The following is a 22,839-nucleotide window of genomic DNA, read 5'->3' on the forward strand; positions in this document are numbered from 1 at the left end:
TAGATTCAGGATCAGTTCCTCTGGATTGGCGGGTGGCTAATGTTGTCCCACTTTTCAAGAAAGCAGGGAGAGGGAAAACAGGGAAATATAGACCGATTAGCCTGACGTCAGTGGTGGGAAAGATGCTGGAGTCCATTATAAAAGATGAAATTATGACACATTTGGGCAGCAGTAACAGGATCGGTCCGAGTCGGTATGGATTTACGAAGGGTAAATCCTGCTTGACTAACCTTCTGAGATTTTCTCAGGATGTAACTAGGAAAATGGACAAGGGAGAGCCAGTGGATGCAGTATATCTGGACTTTCAGAAACCCTTTGACAAAGTCCCACATTGGAGATTAGTGGGCAGAATTAGGGCACATGGTATTGGACGCAGACTACTGCGATGGATTGAAAATTGGCTGGCTGACAGGAAACAAAGAGTAGCGATTAACGGGTCCCTTTTGGAATGGCAGGTGGTGACCAGTGGGGTACCGCAGGGTTCAATCCTGGGACCACAGCTGTTTACAATATACATTAATGATTTAGATGAAGGGATTAAAAGTAACATTAGCAAATTTTCAGATGACACAAAGCTGGGTGGCAGTGTGAAATGTGAGGAGGATGTTATGAGAATGCAGGGTGAATTGGACAGGCTGAGTGAGTGGGTGGATGCATGGCAGATGCAGTTTAATGTGGATAAATGTGAGGTTGTCCACTTTGGTGCTAAGAACAGGAAGGCAGATCATTATCTAAATGGTGTCAAGTTAGGAAAAGGAGAAGTACAAGGAGATCTAGGTATTCTTGTACATCTGTCACTGAAAGCAAGCATGCAGGTACATCAGGCAGTGAAGAAAGCTAATAGCATGCTGACCTTCATAACAAGGGGAATTGAGAATAGGAGCAAAGAGGTCCTTCTGCAGCTCTACAGGGCCCTGGTGAGACCACACCTGGAGAATTGTGTGCAGTTTTGGTCTCCAAATTTGAGGAAGGACATTCTTGCTATTGAGGGAGTGCAGCGGAGGTTCACGAGGTTAATTCCCGGGACGGTGGGACTGTCATATGTTGAAAGATTGGAGCGACTGAGCTTGTATACACTGGAATTTAGAAGGAAGGGGCGGGGGGGTGGTGGTTCTGATTGAAACATATAACATTATTAAGGGATGGGACACGCTGGAGGCAGGAAGCATTGTAAGGGATAAAATTGGTCCTCTTGAAGATCAGAGTGGACGGCTATGTGCGGAACCAAAGGAAATGGGGGAGATGTTAAATAGTTTTTCTTTGCATCTGTATTTACTAAGGAAACTGGCATGAAGTCTATGGAATTGAGGGAAACAAGTAGTGAGATCGTGGAAACTGTACAGATTGAAAAGGAGGAGGTGCTTGCTGTCTTGAGGAAAATTAAAGTGGTTAAATCCCCGGGACCTGACAGAGTGTTCCCTCAGACCTTGAAGGAGACTAGTGTTGAAATTGCAGGGGCCCTGGCAGAAATATTTAAAATGTCGCTGTCTACGGGTGAAGTGCCGGAGGATTGGAGAGTGGCTCATGTTGTTCCGTTGTTTAAAAAAGGATCGAAAAGTAATCCGGGAAATTATAGGCCGGTGAGTTTAACGTCGGTAGTAGGTAAGTTATTGGAGGGAGTACTAAGAGACAGAATCTACAAGCATTTGTGTAGACAGGGACTTATTAAGGAGAGTCAACATGGCTTTGTGCGTGGTAGGGCATGTTTGACCAATCTATTGGAGTTTTTCGAGGAGGTTATCAGGAAAGTTGATGAAGGGAAGGCAGTGGATATTGTCTACAAGGACTTCAGTAATGCCTTTGACAAGGTCCCTCATGGGAGGTTAGTTAGGAAAATTCAGTCGCTAGGTATACATGGAGAGGTGGTAAATTGGATTAGACATTGGCTCAATGGAAGAAGCCAAAGAGTGGTGGTAGAGAATTGCTTCTCTGAGTGGAGGCCTGTGACTAGTGGTGTGCCACAGGGATCAGTGCTGGGTCCATTGTTATTTGTCATCTATATCAATGATCTGGATGATAATGTGGTAAATTGGATCAGCAAATTTGCTGATGATACAACGATTGGAGGTGTAGTAGACAGTGAGGATGGTTTTCAGCACCTGCAGAGGGACTTGGATCAGCTGGAAAAATGGGCTGAAAAATGGCAGATGGAGTTTAATATAGACAAGTGTGAGGTATTGCACGTTGGAAGGACAAACCAAGGTAGAACATACAGGGTTAATGGTAAGGCACTGAGGAGTACAGTAGAACAGAGGGATCTGGGAATACAGATACAAAATTCCCTAAAAGTGGCGTCACAACTAGATAGGGTCGTAAAGAGAGCTTTTGGTACATTGGCCTTTATTAATCAAAGTATTGAGTATAAGAGCTGGAATGTTATGATGAGGCTGTATAAGGCATTGGTGAGGCCAAATCTGGAGTATTGTGTTCAGTTTTGGTCACCAAATTACAGGAAGGATATAAATAAGGTTGAAAGAGTGCAGAGAAGGTTTACAAGGATATTGCCAGGACTTGGGAAACTCAGTTACAGAGAAAGGTTGAATAGGTTAGGACTTTATTCCCTGGAGCATAGAAGAATGAGAGGTGATTTGATAGAGGTATATAAAATTATGATGGGTATAGATACAGTGAATGTAAGCAGGCTTTTTCCACTGAGGCAAGGGGAGAAAAAAACCAGAGGACATGGGTTAAGGGTGAGGGGTGATAGTTTAAAGGGAACATTGGGGGGGGGGCTTTTTCACACAGAGAGTGTTGGGAGTATGGATTGAGCTGCCAGATGAGGTGGTAAATGCGGGTTCTTTTTTTAACATTTAAGAATAAATTGGACAGATACATGGATGGGAGGTGTATGGAGGGATATGGTCCGTGTGTAGGTCATTGGAACTAGGCAGAAAATGGTTCGGCACAGCCAAGAAGGGCCAAAAGGCCTGTTTCTGTGCTGTAGTTTCTATGGTTTCTATGATGGGTGAGTCCAGAACTAGAGGCCACAGTTTAAGAATAAGGGGTAGGCTATTTAGAACGGAGTTGAGGGAAAACTTTTTCACCCAGGGAGTGGTGGATAGGTGGTATGCTCTGCCCCAGAAGGCAGTGAAAGCCAGGTCTGGTTTATGCTGCTTTTTGCTAACTGCCCTATGATTGAGGAAGAGATTTCCAACCCTTCTCAAGCTGAGTCACGTGAAATCGGTGGACAGGCAGGCTTCTATCTGTAGAAAGCCCAGGTTGCAGCGGGACCCTGCAAAGGATGAAGCGAGCCTCAGCCAAGGGTCCCAGTTGAAGGTGGGCACGAGTGATAGGCAGGGGGAGGCCTCGCCAGGTAGACCAAAAGTATCACCAGTAGTGTCGGAACATGAAGAGGTAGATGAGGGGGAACGGTGATTTCACAGAATCAGGAGACCACAGGATAGGCTGCCCTACGTAGTGCCGGGGTAACAGAGTGTGACCCCTACCGCTTTGGGGAGATGTGCCACTGCCTTTTACACCTGGATTGGACTTTGTGTTTTGCAGGAAGGGCTGGCCAATTATGTCAAAGTCATGAGGGCATGAATAAATGTGGTAGGGGTAGAGTGTAACGCCGTGAGAAATGTTTTACTGATAATGCAATGGCTTCTTTGTAGCTGCAGTGATTGGATTATGGCTAGAGATAACGGAGACTTTGCAATATGCCCTGTCGAACGAGAGGAGTGGTTTTCTTTCTTGTGGGCCGAAAGCGAGAGGTTCGCGGGCCTTCGCTCGGCAGAAGATGAAGAGAGAAGTTACCAGAACGTAGAGATGGTAGACGTCATGACGCAGTGGACATGGAATGGGGCCGGGAGGGGCGGGGGCAGGACGGGAAACAATGGAGAACTAAAGGACGGGGAAACCGTGAGCTCCGACGTAAGCTAAATCGTTTAACTGCATATGGTGCACTGTCTGTTATTTTGTGGTACTGGTTTGTAACATCCACACAAACGAGATTTCACAAGTTTGGCGCGGCCGGAGACTGTCTTCCCATAGGCTAAGGCCACCGGCCACAACCTGAGGGTTACAACTGTAACAAGCGACAAGCAGCTCATGGTCTGAGATTGTCGTAGGACAGAGGGACCGAGGAGTATAAGCGCACAGTTCGCTCAATGTGGCGACACGGGGTGGTGAAGAGGTGTTTACCACGGCATCCTTCAACAGTCGATGTACTGAGTGCAGGAGTTGTGACATTATTTTATTTTTTTAAATGAGAATTTTAAAAATAATGGCCGCACTGTCCATAAAATCACCCGATTTAATCTTAGTCTTATCATAGGACAATTTACAATGACCAATTAACCTGCCCACGGGTACGTCTTAAGACTGTCGTCGGGGGGTGGGGGGGGGGGGAGGGGGCGGCAACCGGATCAACTGGAGGAACCCCTGCGATCACGGTGAGAACCTGCAAACTCTTACAGGCAGCGGCAGGAATTGCAACTGGGTCGTTTGAACTGTAAAGAGCTGTTTTAACCATTATGTATGAGTCGTTGGTGAGACTGTGTTTGTAGGGGTGAAGGGGAATGAGAGGGTGGATGAGTTGGCAAAGAGGGCGTTAAAGAAAGAAAATGTGGAAATGCACATTAGTATCAGTAAAGCAGAGGTTAAGTGTGTAATCTGGGAAAAAGTCAACCGAATGTGGCAAGAAAGATGGGACTGGAAGGGGAAAGGGAGGCATTTATATCAAATACAAAAGAGTGTTTCAGTTACTAGTATAGGTAGTGGAAACAGAAGAGAGCAAACTGTGGACTAGGTTAAGGCTGGGACATTGTGCATTAAACAAAACATTGAAAATGATAGGGAAACACCAGACAGGATTGTGTGAGGAATGTCAGGAAGAGGAGTCAGTAGAACATGTAGTTTTGTGTTGCAGGAAGTATGGGATACAGAGAGAGATTATGAGAAATAAATTAAGGGAGTTGGGGATGCAGGAATTCACATTAAAAGGGTTGCTGGGCATGGGTGAGAGAGCACAAGTCCGGGTATTTTTAGCGTTTTTAAGGGGTACAGGGGTTTTATATAGAATATGACGAATAAACAGGAATAGCATACTAGGATGGTCAAAGATGGGAGGGTGAAGTGTCGGTTTGTGTGTGTGTGTGTGTGTGTGTGTGTGTGTGTGTGTGTGTGAGATTGGGTGAAGGGATTTAGAATGTATGTCTAGTGCACATTCTGGAGTAGTGGGCGGCGGTAATGCACCATTAAGCTGGATGCCAACCGCTGTAAAACAAGATACAGAGAAAGAGAGACTGTGTTTGTAGTACAAAGTATAGTTCTAGACGCTATATGTTTGAAAACCTTTGGGTAAAGTGGAAATAGTGCAGAGAAGATTTGCGAGTGTGTTATCAGGGCCAGAAGGCCCATTTTTTGGGGAGAGGATGGCGACTCTATGTCTTTACTCCCTGGAATGTAGGAGACTGAGCAGCAACCTGACAGAAGTGTTTTAAATCTGAAGGGCAGAGTAACTGACCCACTCTGTTTTATTTGTGTAATACAGGTTATCGCCAGCAGGTGGTGCTTTCTTCCACTCGGACGGCGCACAAGAAGACGCCAACCAACCAACGTCAGTCGGAGTCAGAATGGACACAGGTATGCTCACTGGGCTCTTTCTCATTAAAACTCTGTCCTTATGGTACACGTGTAGTCAAATCATCAGTAGTTAAGAGGAATAAACTTGGGCGATAAAGGGCCAGAGAGAAAGTACCATAAGCCAGGGTCATTGTTCCTACTGGTAAAGCATCCTTCAGCACTGGAACAATTCACCAGGTCCAGCGCAGGGACCTAACAACGGGAATGGTCGAATCACTCCCCTCACCGTGCAAATTTTCACCTGAGTGAAAGGGGAAGGAGCTCCTGAATATGGTGGGTGTGGGTGACACTCAGACAGGAATACATCGCCGGGCAATGTAACCGTCCAGGGAACAGACAGAATTTCTGTCAGTATTTGTTACATCCTGATGTGGGAAATGCCTTCAACAGACAGTGAGAGAAACAGATGTTGTTTTCTCTTTTGGAAGGGCAGGAGTGAATTCTGCCCGGATTTTCGGGTTGTTGCACAAAGGAGGTGAGGGGAGTTTCCCGGTGTCCGTTTCTGTGGTCGAGTTAAGGAACGTTATATTGTGGGAGAATGTGCTGGGTGCGGGAGACAGTGAACAAGAAAAAAATTAAACAGGGATTCTGGTGGTGCGGTGTGGTCCACTGAAGCAATGAAATATCCTTGGCGAATAGGATTAAAGTAAAACAAAATGATAAGTAGAGAGGGCACCGCACAGAATGCTGGAGGAACTCAGCAGGTCAGGCAGCATCTATAGAGAGAAATTAACTATTGACGTTTCGGCTTGAGGAATCTTAATCAGAGAATTTGTAAATTGATTTCAAAATTGTATTGGGCACATACAATGGAGTCAGGATTGGAGGAGCGTTGTTCTGGCTGAAGGTCTGTGACCAGTAGTATCCACAAGGATCATTCTTTCGCCATGAGTCGTGTGTGATGTAAATAAATTAATAATAAACTATGTATTACTCAAAATGATATCTTTGTAAAACCACATAAGTGGACTGATTCGTTGACTTGCAGAGTTGGCGGAGTTGAGTAAATTTGGGACTGTTGTCAAAGTGTTCAGCATCCAATCAGAAATATGAACAGAGAGTCGCCAAGAACAGTTAATTCAGGCAAATGTGAGAAGTTGCACTTTGGGAGGCCAACTTTGCGAGCGATGTGCGCAGTGAATGCTGGGACCGGTAACATGATTGATGTACGACGGGTCTTGTGATGGATGTGCATAGCTCCGTGAAAGTGGCAACACAACTGGTAACGTGATAACGACGAGTTGAGGTATTTGTTAAAGTTGGGATGTAACTGGATGAACGTTGGTTAAGAGACTATTTCAATATTGTGCAGAAATCTGGTAAGCACATCACGAGAATGATGTGGAGGGTCTGGAGAGTGTGCAGACGAGTTTCACCACAAATACCAGAGGGAATAGACTTAAGATTAGAGGGGAAAGTTTAAATGGGATTTAGGATGCATGTTATCCGCAGAGAGTGATCAGTGCCTGGAATGTGCAGCCTGGGGGTGGGAGGAGGGGGACTGAAAACGGATACCCAGCAGCATCTGAGAGGTGTTTGAACTCATGAGTAGGCCGGGAACGGAGGGATATTGACACGTTCCTGAAGATGGGATTGGTTTAAATTGGCATCGTGGCCGCCTTCGCATGAGACATCTACTATTTTATGTTCCATGACTGACTACAGATCTGAACTCCGCAATCTCCGCCTTCCTGTCAAATTGTGAGGATCACCAACTCTACCAGTTGACGAGATTCTACATGAAGCGACTGGAGCAGGCGATTGAGGAGGATGTGGAGGGAGTCGGCTCCACGTTAATGGGCGAGGATCACTTCACCAGGCGAGAGTATCAAGTAAGTGGAAGGAACATAGACTGAGTATAGATTCTACTGAATCTGTCACAGACAGACAGCACCGGTGTAACGGCACCTCTGGGCTATGAAAATCCTGCAATGCTTGTGGTCAACATCAAGGAAAGAGTTTTCATCTCTGGAAACCCTATTCACCAATGCAAGCCTCTCGTCAGTTTTCTGAACACATTCATTTTTTGGACAGGTTAGGATACAGACAATGATTGACAGGTGTCTTTAATAATATGACAATTGACGGACATTGAAAGTGGACAGAGAACCACTTTACACCACTCCGTCTGACATCACATTATGCTCCCAATGTTCGACCTTAATGGCCATTCACCAATCTGTGTTCTTCTGATGACCCACGAGTTTCCCACAAATCAAATATATAATGACTCTCGTCGACCTTCAACCCCATTTTCAATTGACCAGGTAACACTGACTATCATCTCTCATTTGAACTGCTGATCCTTTTTTGATCAATATCCCAACATGCCTCATGGTTCTGTTACCTTTTGTTAATTGTGACTCTTCCAATTTGAGTTTGAAATTATAGACAAGAGACAATAGACAATAGACAATAGGTGCAGGAGTAGGCCACTCGGCCCTTCGAGCCAGCACCACCATTCACTGTGATCATGGCTGATCATCCATAATCAGTATCCAGGTCCTGCCTTATCTCCATAATCTTTGATTTCGCTATCTATTACCACAGCATATACTGTTAACACTGGGATGTGCAACATCACTATCACTGAAAATATTCCAAGCATCTACCGCTCACACAGAATTACAAAGAAACAGCTTTCCAATGCTCCTTGTGCTACTGGAATGCATTCACCTATTGCCACCCAGACTGAATTTTAGTGAAGAGCCACACACCACACTGAACACTGCATTCCACGTGAGGCAGCTGACAATTTCAGTCCAAACTTCTTACTCAACATTACCACCAGTTGGCTTTGGTTTGTCACACGTGCGCACTAGTCGTGAATTTGCTGTCTGCTCCTCACTGCCAATTCCCAGCTGTAGGCTGACACTGGACCCCTCATGGAGCCTGGCAGTGAAGTGTGAACCTGCTGCGGTTCACCGGCAATTACCCCAGGGGAAATCAACGGTGATCCTGTCACAGTTTGACCTAGCCATAGTCATCAAACTCTACAGTATAGCAACAGGCTCTTCCGCTCATCTGGACCACACCGACCTATTATCTGTTTAGTCCCATTGATCTGAACCCGGACTGGAGACATCCATAACTCCCCCATTGGTGAATTTACCCAAATTGATCGTAAATGTTCAAATTGAATGTACATCGACTAATTCCGATGGCAGCACGTTCCACGTTCTCAGCGGCGTCCGAGTGAACAAGTTCCCCCTCATATTGCCTTTCACCTGTCATCGTTACCCCATGTCTAATTCCAGTCCCACCCAACCTCAGTAGTAAATGCCTTTCAGCACTTACTCTCTCTATACCTTTTATAAACTTGTACACCTCCATCACATCTCTCCTGGTCCTCCTACACTCTGTGGAATAACCTCCTACCGTATTCACACTTTCCCTATATCTCAGGACCTCAAGTTCTGGCAACAATCTGCATTTTTTTTTCTGCACTAGTTCAATCTTATTAATATCCTTCCGAGAAGTAGGTATACAAATTAGCCTCTGATACATCAATTTAGACATATATCCCAGCTTCTGTATTCAATATTTTGATTTATGAAAGCCCATGTCCTAAAAGCTTTACAACGCCATCTAACTTCGACAACACTTCCAAGAAATTTTGGATCTGAATTCCCTGATACCTTAGTTTTACCTCAATGCTCAATGTCTTAGTGTTATCGTGGTTTGTCCTCAAAAAGTGCAACACCTCACATGTGTCTTTAAATTCTACCTCCCAATCTCCATTCCACCTTTTTCTAGCTGTCCCATGTCCCGCTGCAAGCTCCGATAACCTTCCTCGCTGTCACTACCTTGGTGTCATCCACAGATCTGCTGACCCACTTTACCACATTATCATCCAGAGCGTTGATGTATATGACAGACAGCATGAGACCAAGTACAGATCGCTGCCGCACACCCCTAGTCATAGACCTCTAGTCAGAGAAGCAAACCTCTACTGCCACTCTTAGCACTACCACTCAATGCCTTAGTGCTGTCGTGTCTTCATTACCTTGGTGTCTACCTTGGTATCGTCTCCAGATCTGCTGACCCAGTTTACCACATTATCATCCAGGGCGTTGGTAGACAACACCAGACCGAGCACAGATACCTGAAGCACACCACTAGTCATTGACTTCAAGTCTGAGAAGCAAACCTCTACTACCTCCCTTAGCTTCTCTCACGAATCCAATATCTAAACTAACTTACTACCATGTCATGAATGTCAAGCGACTTAATCTTACTGACCAGGCTCCGATGAGGGATCGAGTCAGAGGCCTTGCTGAAGTCCATGCAGACAACATCTACTTCCTTGTTTTCATTACTTGCTTGGGAACTTGTTGAGAAAATATAAGATTGGTTAGGTAGGATCTACCAGGCAGAAATCAGTGTTCACTATACCTGATCAATCCTCGTCCATCCAAGTACTCATATTCAGTCCATTAGAATACCTACCAATAACTTTACCACCACTGGTGTTAGGCTCATCAACCTGTAATTCCCTAACTTTTTCTTACCTCCTTTTCAAACAGCAGAACAACATTATCTACCCTCCAATACTTCCGCATCTAACATTTTAAATATCGTCACTGGTGCACCTGCAATCTCTGCACTCGCCTCAGACAAGGTGTGAAGGAAAACCCTGGGGATTTACCCCCCCCCCCCATCTGCCTCAAGACAGCAACACCCCCTCCTCTATATAGAGTCCATGATCTCACCGCTGTTTGGCTCACTGTAAAGACTCTGTATGTCTCCGGTGTAAATATAAATGTAAAAAATGCATTTAAAATCCCCCCCCCCGCCACCTTTTCAGCATCACGCGTAAATGCCATTCTGAACTTCAATTTTGTCCGTTGCTATACTTTTGTTCCGAAAATAATCGATGAAGAGTTTGAAGTTCTCTTTTTCCTTGTCTGCTAGAGCATTTGTATTTCTCTTGAATTTCTTGTAGTCATCAAGCACCTCATTTGATCTTCGAGCCTGTACTTGAGATGCACTCAGGGCCTCAATGTCTCTCAATACCCAAGCTTCCCTAAACATGTTACCCGTACCTTTTATTGTCTCAGGAACATTCAAACTCTGTATCTATGGTCATTTATGCATTGGAACTCTGTACTCTGAAAATTTCAGTTATGGAGGCCTCACACTCACCAAGCACATCTGTACCAGAAAACAACCTGTCCCAATCCAGTTTCGTCAGATCCCTGCTGATACCATTCTAATTGACCTTTCTACAATTTAGAATCTTAACCCGAGGACCAGACCTATCCTTTTCCATAATGATCTTTAAACTAATGGCATGATGATCACCAGATCCAAAGTGTTCCCCTGCACCTGTGCTGTTCCCTAACAGGATTCTTGTATGTACTGTCTACAGTTGTGATCTCAATATATTGATTCTGGAAACTTCCTTGAACCAATTTGACCTACAATATCCCATCCAGCCCTTTAAAATATGGGTTTCCCAGTCACTAAATGGAAAGTTAAAATTATCTACCATCAGAACCTCGTGTTTCTTGTTTCTGTGATCTCTCTACATATTTGATCCTCTGAATCCCATTGACTATTGGGTGCTCTATAATATAATCCCACTAACGTGGTCATCCCTTTCTTATTCCGTAGTTTCACCCATGTAGTCTCATTGCACCAGCTATCCAGATTGTCCTGTCTGAGCAATGCAGTGACGTCTTCTCTGAATAGTTATTCCACCCCTCCATCTGTAATCCCTCCCGCTCTATCGAATCGTGTCGAACGCAACGGAACCCTGGAATGCTGAGCGGCCAATCCTGCGCCAGCTCCAACCCAATCATATTAATGGTGACAATGCTGAGATTCAATGTGCTGGTCAATGCTCTAAACTCATCTGCCTTTCCTACAGTACTCCTTGCATTGAAATAATACACAACTCGGAACATTAGTTTCACCATGTTCATCCTTTAGATTCCTGACTTTTTATGTTGGCTTAACAACGTCTTTCCCACACAACCTCTCCATTATCCACTCTGGTTCTTCATCCCCCTGCAACTCAAGTTTAACACCTCCACCTTCCCATGCAGCGCTAACAACCCATCCTGCAAGAGTATCAGTCCCCCTCCAGCTCGGGTGCAAAATGATCACCCCCGTCCAGGTCCAATCTTACTTGGAAGAGAGCCCAATCATTCAAACATCTCAAACCCTCGGTCATGCACCATTTCATCAGCCACACGTAAACTGTATGATCGCCCTATTTCAGGCCTGGCTAGCACGTGGTACGGGTAGTACCCTTGAGAACACAACACTGGAGGACCTGCCTTTTAGCTTAGCTTCGAACTCCATGAACTCACTTTGCATGACCTCATCACACTTCTTACTCTTGTCATTGGTACCGACGTGGACCACGACTTCTGACTGCTCACCCTGCCCTTAACAAAGTTTTAGACTGGATGGGAGATATCCCTGACCTTGGAAACACATGATCCAGAAATCTTGTTCTCATCAACAGGATCTCCAGTGTGTTCTACTAGCCATTGAATGCCCCTGTTAGTTCAGTTCACTCTTCTCACCCCTTCTGAGTCACAAAGCCAAATTCAGTGCCAGAAGTATAATCGCCATGACTTTCCTCTGCTAGGTCATACCCCGAAACAGAAAGCCGTGTACCGGTTACAGAGCAGTTTCCTACAGTGGCTGCCTGTCTCCTTTCCCCCTCCTGACAGTCACCCAGTTACCTCTGTCCTGCCCCTTGGGTATAGCTCCCTCCCCGTATAACTTGTCAGTCAACCTCTCAGCCTCTTGAATGATCCTGGGTTCCTCCAGCTGCAGCTCCAATTCCTGAGCACAGTGTGTAAGAAGCTGCAGCTGGATGAAATTCCTGAAGGTGCAGTTGTCAGGGACACTAGAGGTCTCCCTGTCTTGCTGCACCCTGTAGGAAGAGCATCCCATTACCCTGCCTGGCATTCTGTGAAAAATACAGGTAAAATATTACCCCAAATCTACCAACAGCCTCCGCCTCTCCTCTCTGAACTCTCTCTGGCACAAAGCCTCAAGACCCTGCTCTATCTCTGGCTCACTCACAGTATGTCTGCTCCAATTAATCCTTGCCAAGTGGATAATTGCCCCACAAACTGTGGCATTCAGGAGGTCGTGACTGCCCCTGCTCGCTTCTTTAAAAATCTACCTGAAGTCTCCTCACTGAACCCTCTCTGACACGAAGACTCAACTCCCCACTCTATCTCTGGCTCACTCACACTATGTCTGCTCCGCTCAAACCTTGCTAGTCTGATAATTACCCCTCAATCTGTGGCGTGCAGGAAGTCTCGACTGACCCCGCTCGTTTCTTTTAAAACTTTCCCCCGCTATGAACACTTCAATGTCTCTTAGTGATCTGTGTCGAGCAGATCTGTACCCATCCCTCCGCTCCTCAATATATTCCCCATTGTTCATTACAGAGCGTGACTGAGCTGGCGGAGAAGGGAAACCGAGCGGGTGCTTCCAAACTCCTCCTGGATCTGGTAATGGAGAAGGGCTCCGGGGCCCGAAGGGTGATGTGGGAATCCTTTGTGAAACAACATCACCATTTACCGAAGCTGAGCAGAATACTGAATGAAATACGGGAACGTGGTACGGTGAACAATACACTGTGTGTTACAGATGTAAATGCTGATGAATTTACAGTATTACACAGACCAGACTTCATGCAGGTTAATCTGTTTGAACAGGTGACGGCCAGTTCGCCTACATGGACACTGTGTGTGCTTTTTCTGAAACGCCTACTGACCTGGAAGGTAAGCGATGAAGCGGAAAACTCAAAGTCTTGATTTCACTCTGAGTGTCTGAATACCTGTCTTCAGAGGCCTGTTTAGAGACGATCAGAAATGGGGAGACAGGTGTTTGTTGCTGCGGCTGGAGCACAGGAAAGCATTTGCATTCGTCACAACACCTGACACCTTCCAAGTCTCGGACTGTGCACCCAGAAACCTGTATGAGTTTCATAAACAAACAATCCAGTCGGTCAGAGAGGAATCCTCAGCGTTCCTCTTACTCTAGCGCCAAATATCCGGAGATTTGACCAAACTGAAGCCAAACTGTTCCAATTGGAACATCCAACTTCAGCAAGGAAAATCTCAGACCTCCGCTCCAAAGTAGAGATGAGATTTGTTGTTATTCCTCCACAAGACCACAAGACATGGGAGCAGCATTCGGCCATTCAGCCCATCAGTCTGCTCCGCCATTCCACCATGGCTGATCCCAAATCCCACTGAACTCCATACAACTGCCTTCTCACCATATCTTTTGAAGCATTGACCGATCAAGAAACGATCAACCTCGTCTTAACTGTACCCACGGTCTGTGCCAGAGCATTCAATGGATTTGGTACTTCCTGGCTAAAAAATAAAGAATCCTCCTGACATGTTCTAAAGGATGACCCATTAACTTTCGGGTTGTGCCCTGTAGTTCTGGATACCCCCAACATAGGAAATATCCTCTCCATTTCCATTCTATCTGGTCCTTTCAAGGAGATCCTCCCCCCCCCCCCACCCCCAGCATTCTTCTAAAGTCCAGTGAGTACAGGCCCAAAGTTTCGAAAATGCTCCTCGGATGTTCACCCTTCATTCCCGAAATCATCCTCGTGTATCTGCTCTGGTCTCTCTCCAATGACAACACATCTTTTCTGAGATATAGGGCCATAAACTCCAAGTGAGACCTGACTGCAGTCTTATAAATGCTCAGCATTGTCTCCTTGCTTGTAGATTCGATTCCCCTTGAAATAAATGCCAACATTGCATTTGCTTTCCTTACCACAGATTCGACCTGTAAATTAACAGTTCGGGGACTCCCAAGTCCCTCTGTACCTCTGATGTTTGACCCCTCTTTCCATTTTGGATTATGGTCTGCACTATTGTTCCTTTTACCAATATACATTATCATACATTTCTCAAAACTATATTCCATCTGCCACCTTTTATTTTGCCCACTCTTCCAATTTGTCTAGGTCCTGCTGCAATCACATTGCTTTCTCAGCACTACTCACCCCTCCACCTACCTTTTTGAAACCCAGAAACTTTGCCACAATGCAATCAATTACATTATCTAAATCCCCGGCAAACAATGTGAAAAGTAGCAGTCCCAATACTGATCCCTGAGGAAAACCACCAGTCACCGGCAGCCAAACAGAAAAAGACCCTTTTATTTTCACTCGCTGCCTGCTGCCTGTCAGCCATTCCGCTACACATGCCAATATCATTCCTGCAACACCGTAAGATTTTACCTTGTTCAGCAGTCTCATATGTGACAACTTATCAAATGTCTTCTGAAAATCTAAGTAAATGGCATCCACTGACTCTCCTTTGTCCAGCCTGCTTGTTTTCTCCTCGATTTGTTAGGTATGACTGTCCTTCACAGAAACCACGCTGACTTTGACTTATTTTGTCATTAGCCTCCAAGTACCTCGAACCCTCAACCTTAATAATCGACACCAACACTTTCCTAACCACTGAAGTTTGGCTAACTGGCCTATAATTTCCCTTCTTTGTCCTTCCTTCTTAAAGAGTGGAGTGACATTTGCAATCCTTCACTCATCTGGGACAATGCCAGTATCAAGTGATTGTTGAAAGATAATGACCGATGCATACGTTATCTCTCCAGCAGCCTCTCTTTGGACTTGGGACATAGTCCATCTGGATCAGGTAACTTACTCACCTTAAGACTTCTCAGTATGCCGAGCACTTTTTCTTTTGTAATAGCAATGGCACTCACTCCTACTGCCCGCATTCACGGACAACAGCTCTCTGCGCGGTGAAGACATATGCAAAGTATGCATTGTTCATCTGTACACTTTCCCACACCTCACTATCCAAGAGTTTGTAGCTGCAGTCGCACAATTCCTGAATCCACATCCCGGGGATATCCTGAAATTCCTCACTGAATCCCATAACATGACAGATGGTCAATTTCATGTATTTCTTCATTTTGTGGCTGGTCTCTCCTCCCCAATGACAGCTCAGGGCCGAGAGGAGTTTCTGGGTCCATTTCCTCATGAAACAACCTGCCAGGTGATTGACTGGGTGAAGGAGGAAGTTAAACGTCAGAGTGGAAACACATGGAATGAAGCTGGTAAAAGGAGCCTCCTGAACAGATTACGCTACCTGTTTGAGTCTCAAAATCGTGAGGTCGCACTGGGATCTGTGAAAAAACTTTCATTCAGTGGAATGACACTGACCCCGTTTGACTGCGCGGTCCTGGATCATGTCATTGGACTCTGTGATACAATAAAATACCTCAACCTGGAGGGCTGCCACATTCGGTGTGAAGGAATCCAGCGGCTGGGACCCGGGCTGCACAAGTGCCAGGAGTTGAGGTAACTTGATTTATCTCTCACTCTGAACTGTGAAACTGTCCAGGTGTGTTGTTTCAATGTAAAGGGATTTGGGTAAAACTGTGATAAATACGATTGTGAAGAATTGTGACAAATGCCATCACCCTTCGTCCTGTGGGATCTCTGTTCCCCATCCCCGTTCCTCCTTCATCCCTGCCCCTCCCGACCCTCTCACATCAGGAACACGTTTCTAGCCATCGGGGAATGGGACAGAATATGTGGAGTTTACAGGGTCACACCGACAGACTAAATTACTGACATTTGGTGAATACCCTGGAGCTGGGCAGTGAGGGACATTGACAGTGATGGGAACTCCGATCAGTGATTTACCGAAGGGTTTAATGTTTCCTGAAATATTCGAGTGAGAGAAATTCCCTCAGACCCACAGTTTGAATCACTTTGTTGATCAACTTGTTTGTTTGTGTTCAGACTTGGGAGGAATAAACTGGGAGATTCAGGAGTGAAACTGGTGTCTGCGGCTCTGAGGAACCCGGAGTGTAAAATACAGAAACTGGGGTAAGTACCAGACTGTGGGAGATTGTGTTTACAGTCACTGGGTGTCTGACACTGAACATTAATGTGATCAGTAATTGTGTTACTGATAAACACTGGGGATTTGTACCGTCTCCTGTCTCTCTGTGTCCTTCACCCTCACTCTCTCTCATCTCCAGGCTGTGTGAGGTCGGTCTCACAGATTCTGGTGCCGAGGATCTCGTCTCCGCTCTCAGTACAAACCCATCACTGACGGGGCTGAACCTGGGTTACAACTCGCTGACAGACCAATCTGTCCCCGCTCTCCGCCGCCTCATACTGACCCTCCCGAGTCTGGAGCAGATCCGGTGAGTGTTTGTGTTAATGTTCAATGTGATAAAATATCAGCGGATCCGCGGATTTTCTGGTGATATTTGTCTGTGAGTGTTGTCCCCTGTTACTGACACTGTTGTGTGATCTGTTTATTTCATCTTTATTCTCCCATCTGTTTCAGGCTGGGGAACAATCGGTTCAGTGGGACCGGGGAGAAGGAACTGAGATCTCTGCAGGAACCCAGACCCGGACTGACCGTGTCCGTGTGAACATCTGAATGTGTGAACATCCCCGCCCGCGGGATGCCGACAGTTTAGCCGATTCCCCGCCCTCCCCTTTAACTCCCGCCCCCCACCTTCCCCTTACCTTTAATGGCCACGCGCCAGGTTTAATTCCCAACCGTTTTTAACGGAACTAGCTTTAGGCTCGCGCTGTGCGTCGCTCGCTGGTCTCCCGTGGTGACGTATTTCGGCCTCCTGTCCAGCGGCGCTGCTTCTGCCGGATGTGCGGGTTCGAGACCCCGGGGAATGACACAGACAGGAAGAGCCCGGGGGCCGGGGCTCAGTCTGGGACACCGGTGTCCCGGGGTGGGATTATCCCGGGAGTACGTAATGCTGGCTGGCCTGCTGCGTTCACGGGCAACTTTTACGTTTCATGCCGGGGAATTACACAGACAGGAAGGGCCCGATGATGGCGGGTTTTTTCTGAGACACCGGCGTGGATAACTTCACTCACATCATCTCTGAACTGATTCCACAACCTACGGACTCACTTTCAAATAATTTACAACTCGTGTCAGTATTATTTAATATTTTATTTGCACAAATTTCCCTTCCTTTGCACGTTGCTTGTTGGTTAGTCTTTGTTTTTGTATAGTTTTTCATAAATTCTGCTATATTGATTTATTGTCCTGTAAATGACTACAATAAAATGAATCTCGGGGTAGTATATGGTGACAAATAAGAACTTTGATAATAAACAACACGCATCAAAGTTGCTGGTGAACGCAGCAGGCCAGGCAGCATCTCTAGGAAGAGGTACAGTCGAGACCCTTCGTCAGGACTAACTGAGGGAAGAGTGAGTAAGAGATTTGAAAGTTGGAGGGGGAGGGGGAGATCCAAAATGATAGGAGAAGACAGGAGGGGGAGGGATGGAGCCAAGAGCTGGACAGGTGATTGGCAAAGGGACATGAGAGGATCATGGGACAGGAGGTCCAGGGAGAAGGAAAAGGGTGAGGAGGGGGAACCCAGAGGATGGGCAAGGGGACAAAAAAGGGAAATGATAAATAAAGTCCCATCACACACTCCCGGGGTCAAACACAGCATGAAACTCCCTCTATACCATCCCATCACACACTCCCGGGGTCAAACACAGAGTGAATCTCCCACCACACCGTCCCATCACACACTCCCGGGGTCAGACACAGAGTGAATCTCCCACCACACCGTCCCATCACACACTCCCGGGGTCAGACACAGAGTGAATCTCCCACCACACCATCCCATCACACACTCCCGGGGTCAAACACAGAGTGAATCTCCCACCACACCGTCCCATCACACACTCTCGAGGTCAGACACAGAGTGAATCTCCCACCACACCGTCCCATCACACACTCCCGGGGTCAGACACAGCGTGAATCTCCCACCACACCGTCCCATCACACACTCCCGGGGTCAGACACAGCGTGAATCTCCCACCACACCGTCCCATCACACACTCCCGGGGTCAGACACAGCGTGAAGCTCCCTCCACACCGTCCCATCACACACTCCCGGGGTCAGACACAGCGTGAATCTCCCACCACACCATCCCATCACACACTCCCGGGGTCAGACACAGCGTGAAGCTCCCTCCACGCCGTTCCATCACACAATCCCAGTGACTCCCTTGTCCATTCGTCCCCCCCACATCCCTTCCCACCTATCTCCCACCCAGCACTAATCCTTGTAAGCGGAACAAGTGCTACACATGCCCTTACACTTCCTCCCTCACCACCATTCAGGGCCCCAGACAGTCCTTCCAGGTGAGGCGAGACTTCACCTGTGAGTCGGCTGGGGTGATATACTGCGTCCGGTGCTCCCGATGTGGCCTTCTATATATTGGCGAGACCCGACACAGACTGGGAGACCGCTTTGCTGAACAACTAAGCCCTGTCCACCAGAGAAAGCAGGATCTCCCAGTGGCCACACAATTTAATTCCACGTCCCATTCCCATTCTGACATGTCTTTCCACGGCCTCCTCTACTGTAAAGATGAAGCCACACTCAGATTGGAGGAACAACACCTTATATTCCGTCTGGGTAGCCTCCAACCTGATGGCATGAACATTGACTTCTCTAACTTCAGTTAATGCCCCACCTCTGCTTTGTACCCCATCCCTTATTTATTATTTATTATCATTATTATTTTTCCCCATTTTTTCTCTCCCTTTTTTCTCCCTCTGTCCCTCTCACTATAGTGGGTTCACCTCCCCTTTCTTTTTCCCTAGGCCTCCTGTCCCATGACCCCCCCCCCCCTCTCCAACTCTGTATACCGTTTGCCAATTAACTGTCCAGCTCTTGGCCCCATCCCTCCCCCTCCCCCTCCCACTTTCCAATCTCTGACTATCTCTTCTTTAAATTAGTCCTGACGAAGGGTCTCGACCCGAAACGTCGACTGTACCTCTTCCTAGAGATGCTGCCTGGCCTGCTGTGTTCACCAGAATTTTTGTGTGTGTTCCTTGGTTAATGTGGCCGCCAGGGATGGAGTGAGACACTGACTTACAATGGTCACAGTCGCACACAGAATCTATGGCGAAGGAACATGCGGTGCCCGTGGATACAATCCCGGGATCGAGTGTCTTATTGATTATAATAACAGTATTTTAATTTGTGTTTTATATAGTCTTGGGTATTTCATGTATGTTTTAATTCTAATAATTTTGTCATTGAATAAACTAATGTATATATCTCAGATATTCACACATACACATATACATGTGGGTTTTGGGGAGGAGGGGTGAGGGGTTTGGGAGGAAGAGGAGTGACGGGACGAGGAGTGGACTGATGAGACGGTGACCGTGGCGAAGTCATTGACTCAATAGGGGACGAAAAGGGGAGGCGAAAGTTCCTGTCACAAACTGGTGGTGACGTGGATAAGATAGAGTCGGGGTGAGGAGGAGCGAAACGACAGGAAGGGAGCGGGAGTGATCTGACCAGGAAGGAGGGAAAGTAATGGGACGAGGTGGGAGGGGATCTGATGGGACGGGAAGGGAGGGGAAGTTGCAGGACCAGGAAAGAGGGGTCTGAAAGGAGAGGGTGGGCAGGAACAGGATGGGGCGTGTGGGGGAAGGGTGGGTGATTTCGATCCTTCGCAAATAAGACGGACGGCAAGAAGGAGAGCGCGGACAGGGGAAATGGGGAGCGAGAGGTCGAGACGCGATCTGGGCTGATGGGACGGAGAGTTGAGTGTCTGAACGGAGGGAGAGGGGAGAGACTCACTCAACGAGAGAGGGAAGGGATCGGGTGAGGGAGCGAAATTTCCCATCGGACAACGTTCACCACCCAGAATGTGTTGGATGGCAGGAGAAAGGACAAGGGGACGGAGAGGGGAGGGTGTCAGGAGTGATGGAGTGAGTAGTGGAGAGACTCACAGGGTAACTGAAAGAGAGGGCGATGAGGAGTTGAGATTGAATAAACAGGGAGGGAAGTGAGTGGGAGGTGAGGAAAAGGGTGTGACTATTTCTACGATGCTGGGAGAGCGGTTTCAATGATAACCATCACAAAATGGCCACCAGCCAGGGTGAGAGGGGCGGTGATAGAGGGGACAGAGAGCGGAGTGTGTCAGGAGTGACCGGATGCCGCGGGTGGGACAGGGCGACTCGTAACAAGGGAGCTTGAACTGGGGGGTTCCCACGGGGAGGAATGTGACCACGGGAATGTTACCCACCAACCCCCACCCCCAACTCCGTCTCCAAAATCCGGCCTTGATTTTCCTTTCAGGCCGCTCGGCCCGAATCCTTTGGGCTGTCCCGTGGAGCGGGGAACGTGTCGTCACTGGGGCCCGTCAGAGGCCGGGGTGGGCGCCGGTTCGCTGGAGAAGATGGAGGCGAGGTCCGGCGGTGCGAGCTGGTTAGCGTGGATCACCACCATTCTCTGTGGGTGGGGGAGAGGGAGGGATCAGATTGAGGAGGGGACGGGAGAAAGAGAAGGTGAGGAGAGGAGACAGGATCCACTACCCACTCCCACAGCCTCTCTCTCCCTCCGTCCCTCTCTCCACACCCTCTGTCCCTCCATCTCTTCCTCCCACCTCTCTCTCCCCATCCCTATCCTCCTCTCCCCCTCCCTATCCTCCTCTCCCCACCCCTTTCATTCCCTTTCTGCCCCCATCTCTCTCTCTTGCTCCCTCCCATCTCTCCCCACCCTCTTTCCATCTCCCCCCATCTCTCCCACCCACGTCCCATCCCCCGCCGCCCACCCCCCCCAGGTGCACAGGAAGATCCCACTCACCACCGGAGGCCGCACGGCGCAGCACTCGAGGTTCCTGCAGTTGACGATGGCCGTGAGGACGGACATCACCAGGGAGACCAGGCAGTTCACCAGCAAAATCACCGTCACCCCGCTCACAGACCTCTGCCAGACGGAGAGAGGGAGACATGGGGTGAGAGAGGGAGAGAGAAGGGCTCGGGCCGGGGAAGAGAGAGACAGAAGAGGGGGGAGAGAGGGTAGGGTCGGGAGCGGGAGTTTGGGGTAGGCGGAGGTGGGAGACCCAGACGGGGAGGAAGAGACTGGGGGGCGATGGGTGAGGAAGAGAGGGGGTGGGTGGGAGAGAGATGGGGAGAAAGAGGAGAGGCGGCAGAGAATAGTTGATAAAGGGAGAGTCAGACGGGGGGGAGAGAGTGGTGGAAGTCAGAGGGTAGAGAGAGGTGGGAGGGAAATGTGAGAGGCTGGAGATGATGAGAGAGGTCGGACAGGGAGGGAGAGAAAGGTGGAGAACAGAGGGGGGAGAGACGGAGAGGGGATGAGGGACAGAGAGGGGTGAACGAGGCAGAGGGGAGAGAGGGGGTGAGAGACGGAAAGGGGGAAAGGGGGGTGAAAGACAAAGTTGAGCAGAGAGGAGAGATAGAGTGTGGGAGAGTTGAGAGTGTGAGAGAGAAGAGGGGTAGTTCCGAGGGAGGGGTGAGAGGGGAAGAGATAGTGAGGGGGGGAGTGAAGAGGGAGAGATGGCCGGTAAGAAGGAGGAGGGGAAGAGTTGTTTGGGTATGGGGGTAAAGTCGGGGGAGAGGGAAGGAGCGCGTTGGGTGGGGAGAGAGGGGGAGTGTGGGAGAGGGAGATGTGTTTACAAGTGTTGGGGGGAGTGGAGAGAAATCTCTGGTAACTCCTGTCTCGGGAATGTAGCTTTCTCTTCACGGAACACATCAGGTTTCGGGTGACGGTTCCCTGAAAGTGGGGAGACGGAGAGGGGGTGACAGGGGTGACAGGTTTTGGGTGACGGAGAGGGGGTGACAGTGGTGATGGAACACACCAGGTTTCGGGTGACGGTTCCTTGAAAGTGGGGTGACGGGGAGACGGGGCGGTGAAGGCGGCGTTCGGCATCCCCGCCATCGTCGGATCGGACACCGGGAACAGGAGACCGGAGATCCTGGGGATTTACGGGGATGTCGCCGGGACTGGAGGGACTGAGTTACGGAGAGAGGTCGGGCGGGTTGGGAATTTATTCCCGGGAGTGTCGGGGTGACCTGACAGGGGTGTGTAAAACCACCAGGGGCACAGACAGGGTGAACGAACACAGACATTTCCCCAGGGTCGGGGAATCGAGAACCAGAGGGCGCAGGTTTTAGAGATTTAATAGGGGACTCCGAGGGGAAACTGTTTCACCCAGAGGGTGGCCCGTCTGTGGAAGGAGCTGCCGGGGGAGGGGACGCTACAACCGAGGGGAGGGGGGGTTCTGAGGGAGCTTGGCGTGGAGGGAGGGAGCGCTACCGGGAGGGAGGAAAGCGTCGCGGGAGAGGGGAAGGCCGAGTGGAGATCTCCGGGGGTTGAGGGGGTGTTGAGGGCTGGTTCGCCAGTGTATTGGGTGTGCGGGGCGGGGGGCGGAACACTCACCATCCGGCACCCGGTGTA

At 48.3% G+C, this 22,839-nt stretch overlaps 1 protein-coding gene across 6 annotated transcripts in view; it reads left to right on the top strand.

The window, feature by feature from the left end:
* LOC140208597 (uncharacterized) overlaps nucleotides 1-19,690 on the top strand; it is a 35,628-nt gene extending 15,938 nt beyond the window's left edge. For all 6 annotated transcript variants that reach the window (XM_072277388.1, XM_072277392.1, XM_072277386.1 and 3 more), the window contains 8 exons: nucleotides 5,495-5,586; nucleotides 7,252-7,418; nucleotides 13,005-13,176; nucleotides 13,275-13,340; nucleotides 15,556-15,913; nucleotides 16,361-16,447; nucleotides 16,603-16,770; nucleotides 16,917-19,690. In XM_072277388.1, the coding sequence (XP_072133489.1) occupies nucleotides 5,495-5,586; nucleotides 7,252-7,418; nucleotides 13,005-13,176; nucleotides 13,275-13,340; nucleotides 15,556-15,913; nucleotides 16,361-16,447; nucleotides 16,603-16,770; nucleotides 16,917-17,004 (1,198 nt within the window). In that variant the 3' untranslated portion in view covers nucleotides 17,005-19,690. The remainder of the gene's footprint in view (nucleotides 1-5,494; nucleotides 5,587-7,251; nucleotides 7,419-13,004; nucleotides 13,177-13,274; nucleotides 13,341-15,555; nucleotides 15,914-16,360; nucleotides 16,448-16,602; nucleotides 16,771-16,916) is intronic.
* The last annotated feature ends 3,149 nt before the right edge of the window (nucleotides 19,691-22,839 follow it).

Source organism: Mobula birostris, chromosome 13 (assembly GCF_030028105.1).
Source record: "Mobula birostris isolate sMobBir1 chromosome 13, sMobBir1.hap1, whole genome shotgun sequence".
In the NCBI taxonomy this organism is placed as follows: Eukaryota; Metazoa; Chordata; class Chondrichthyes; order Myliobatiformes; family Myliobatidae; genus Mobula; species Mobula birostris.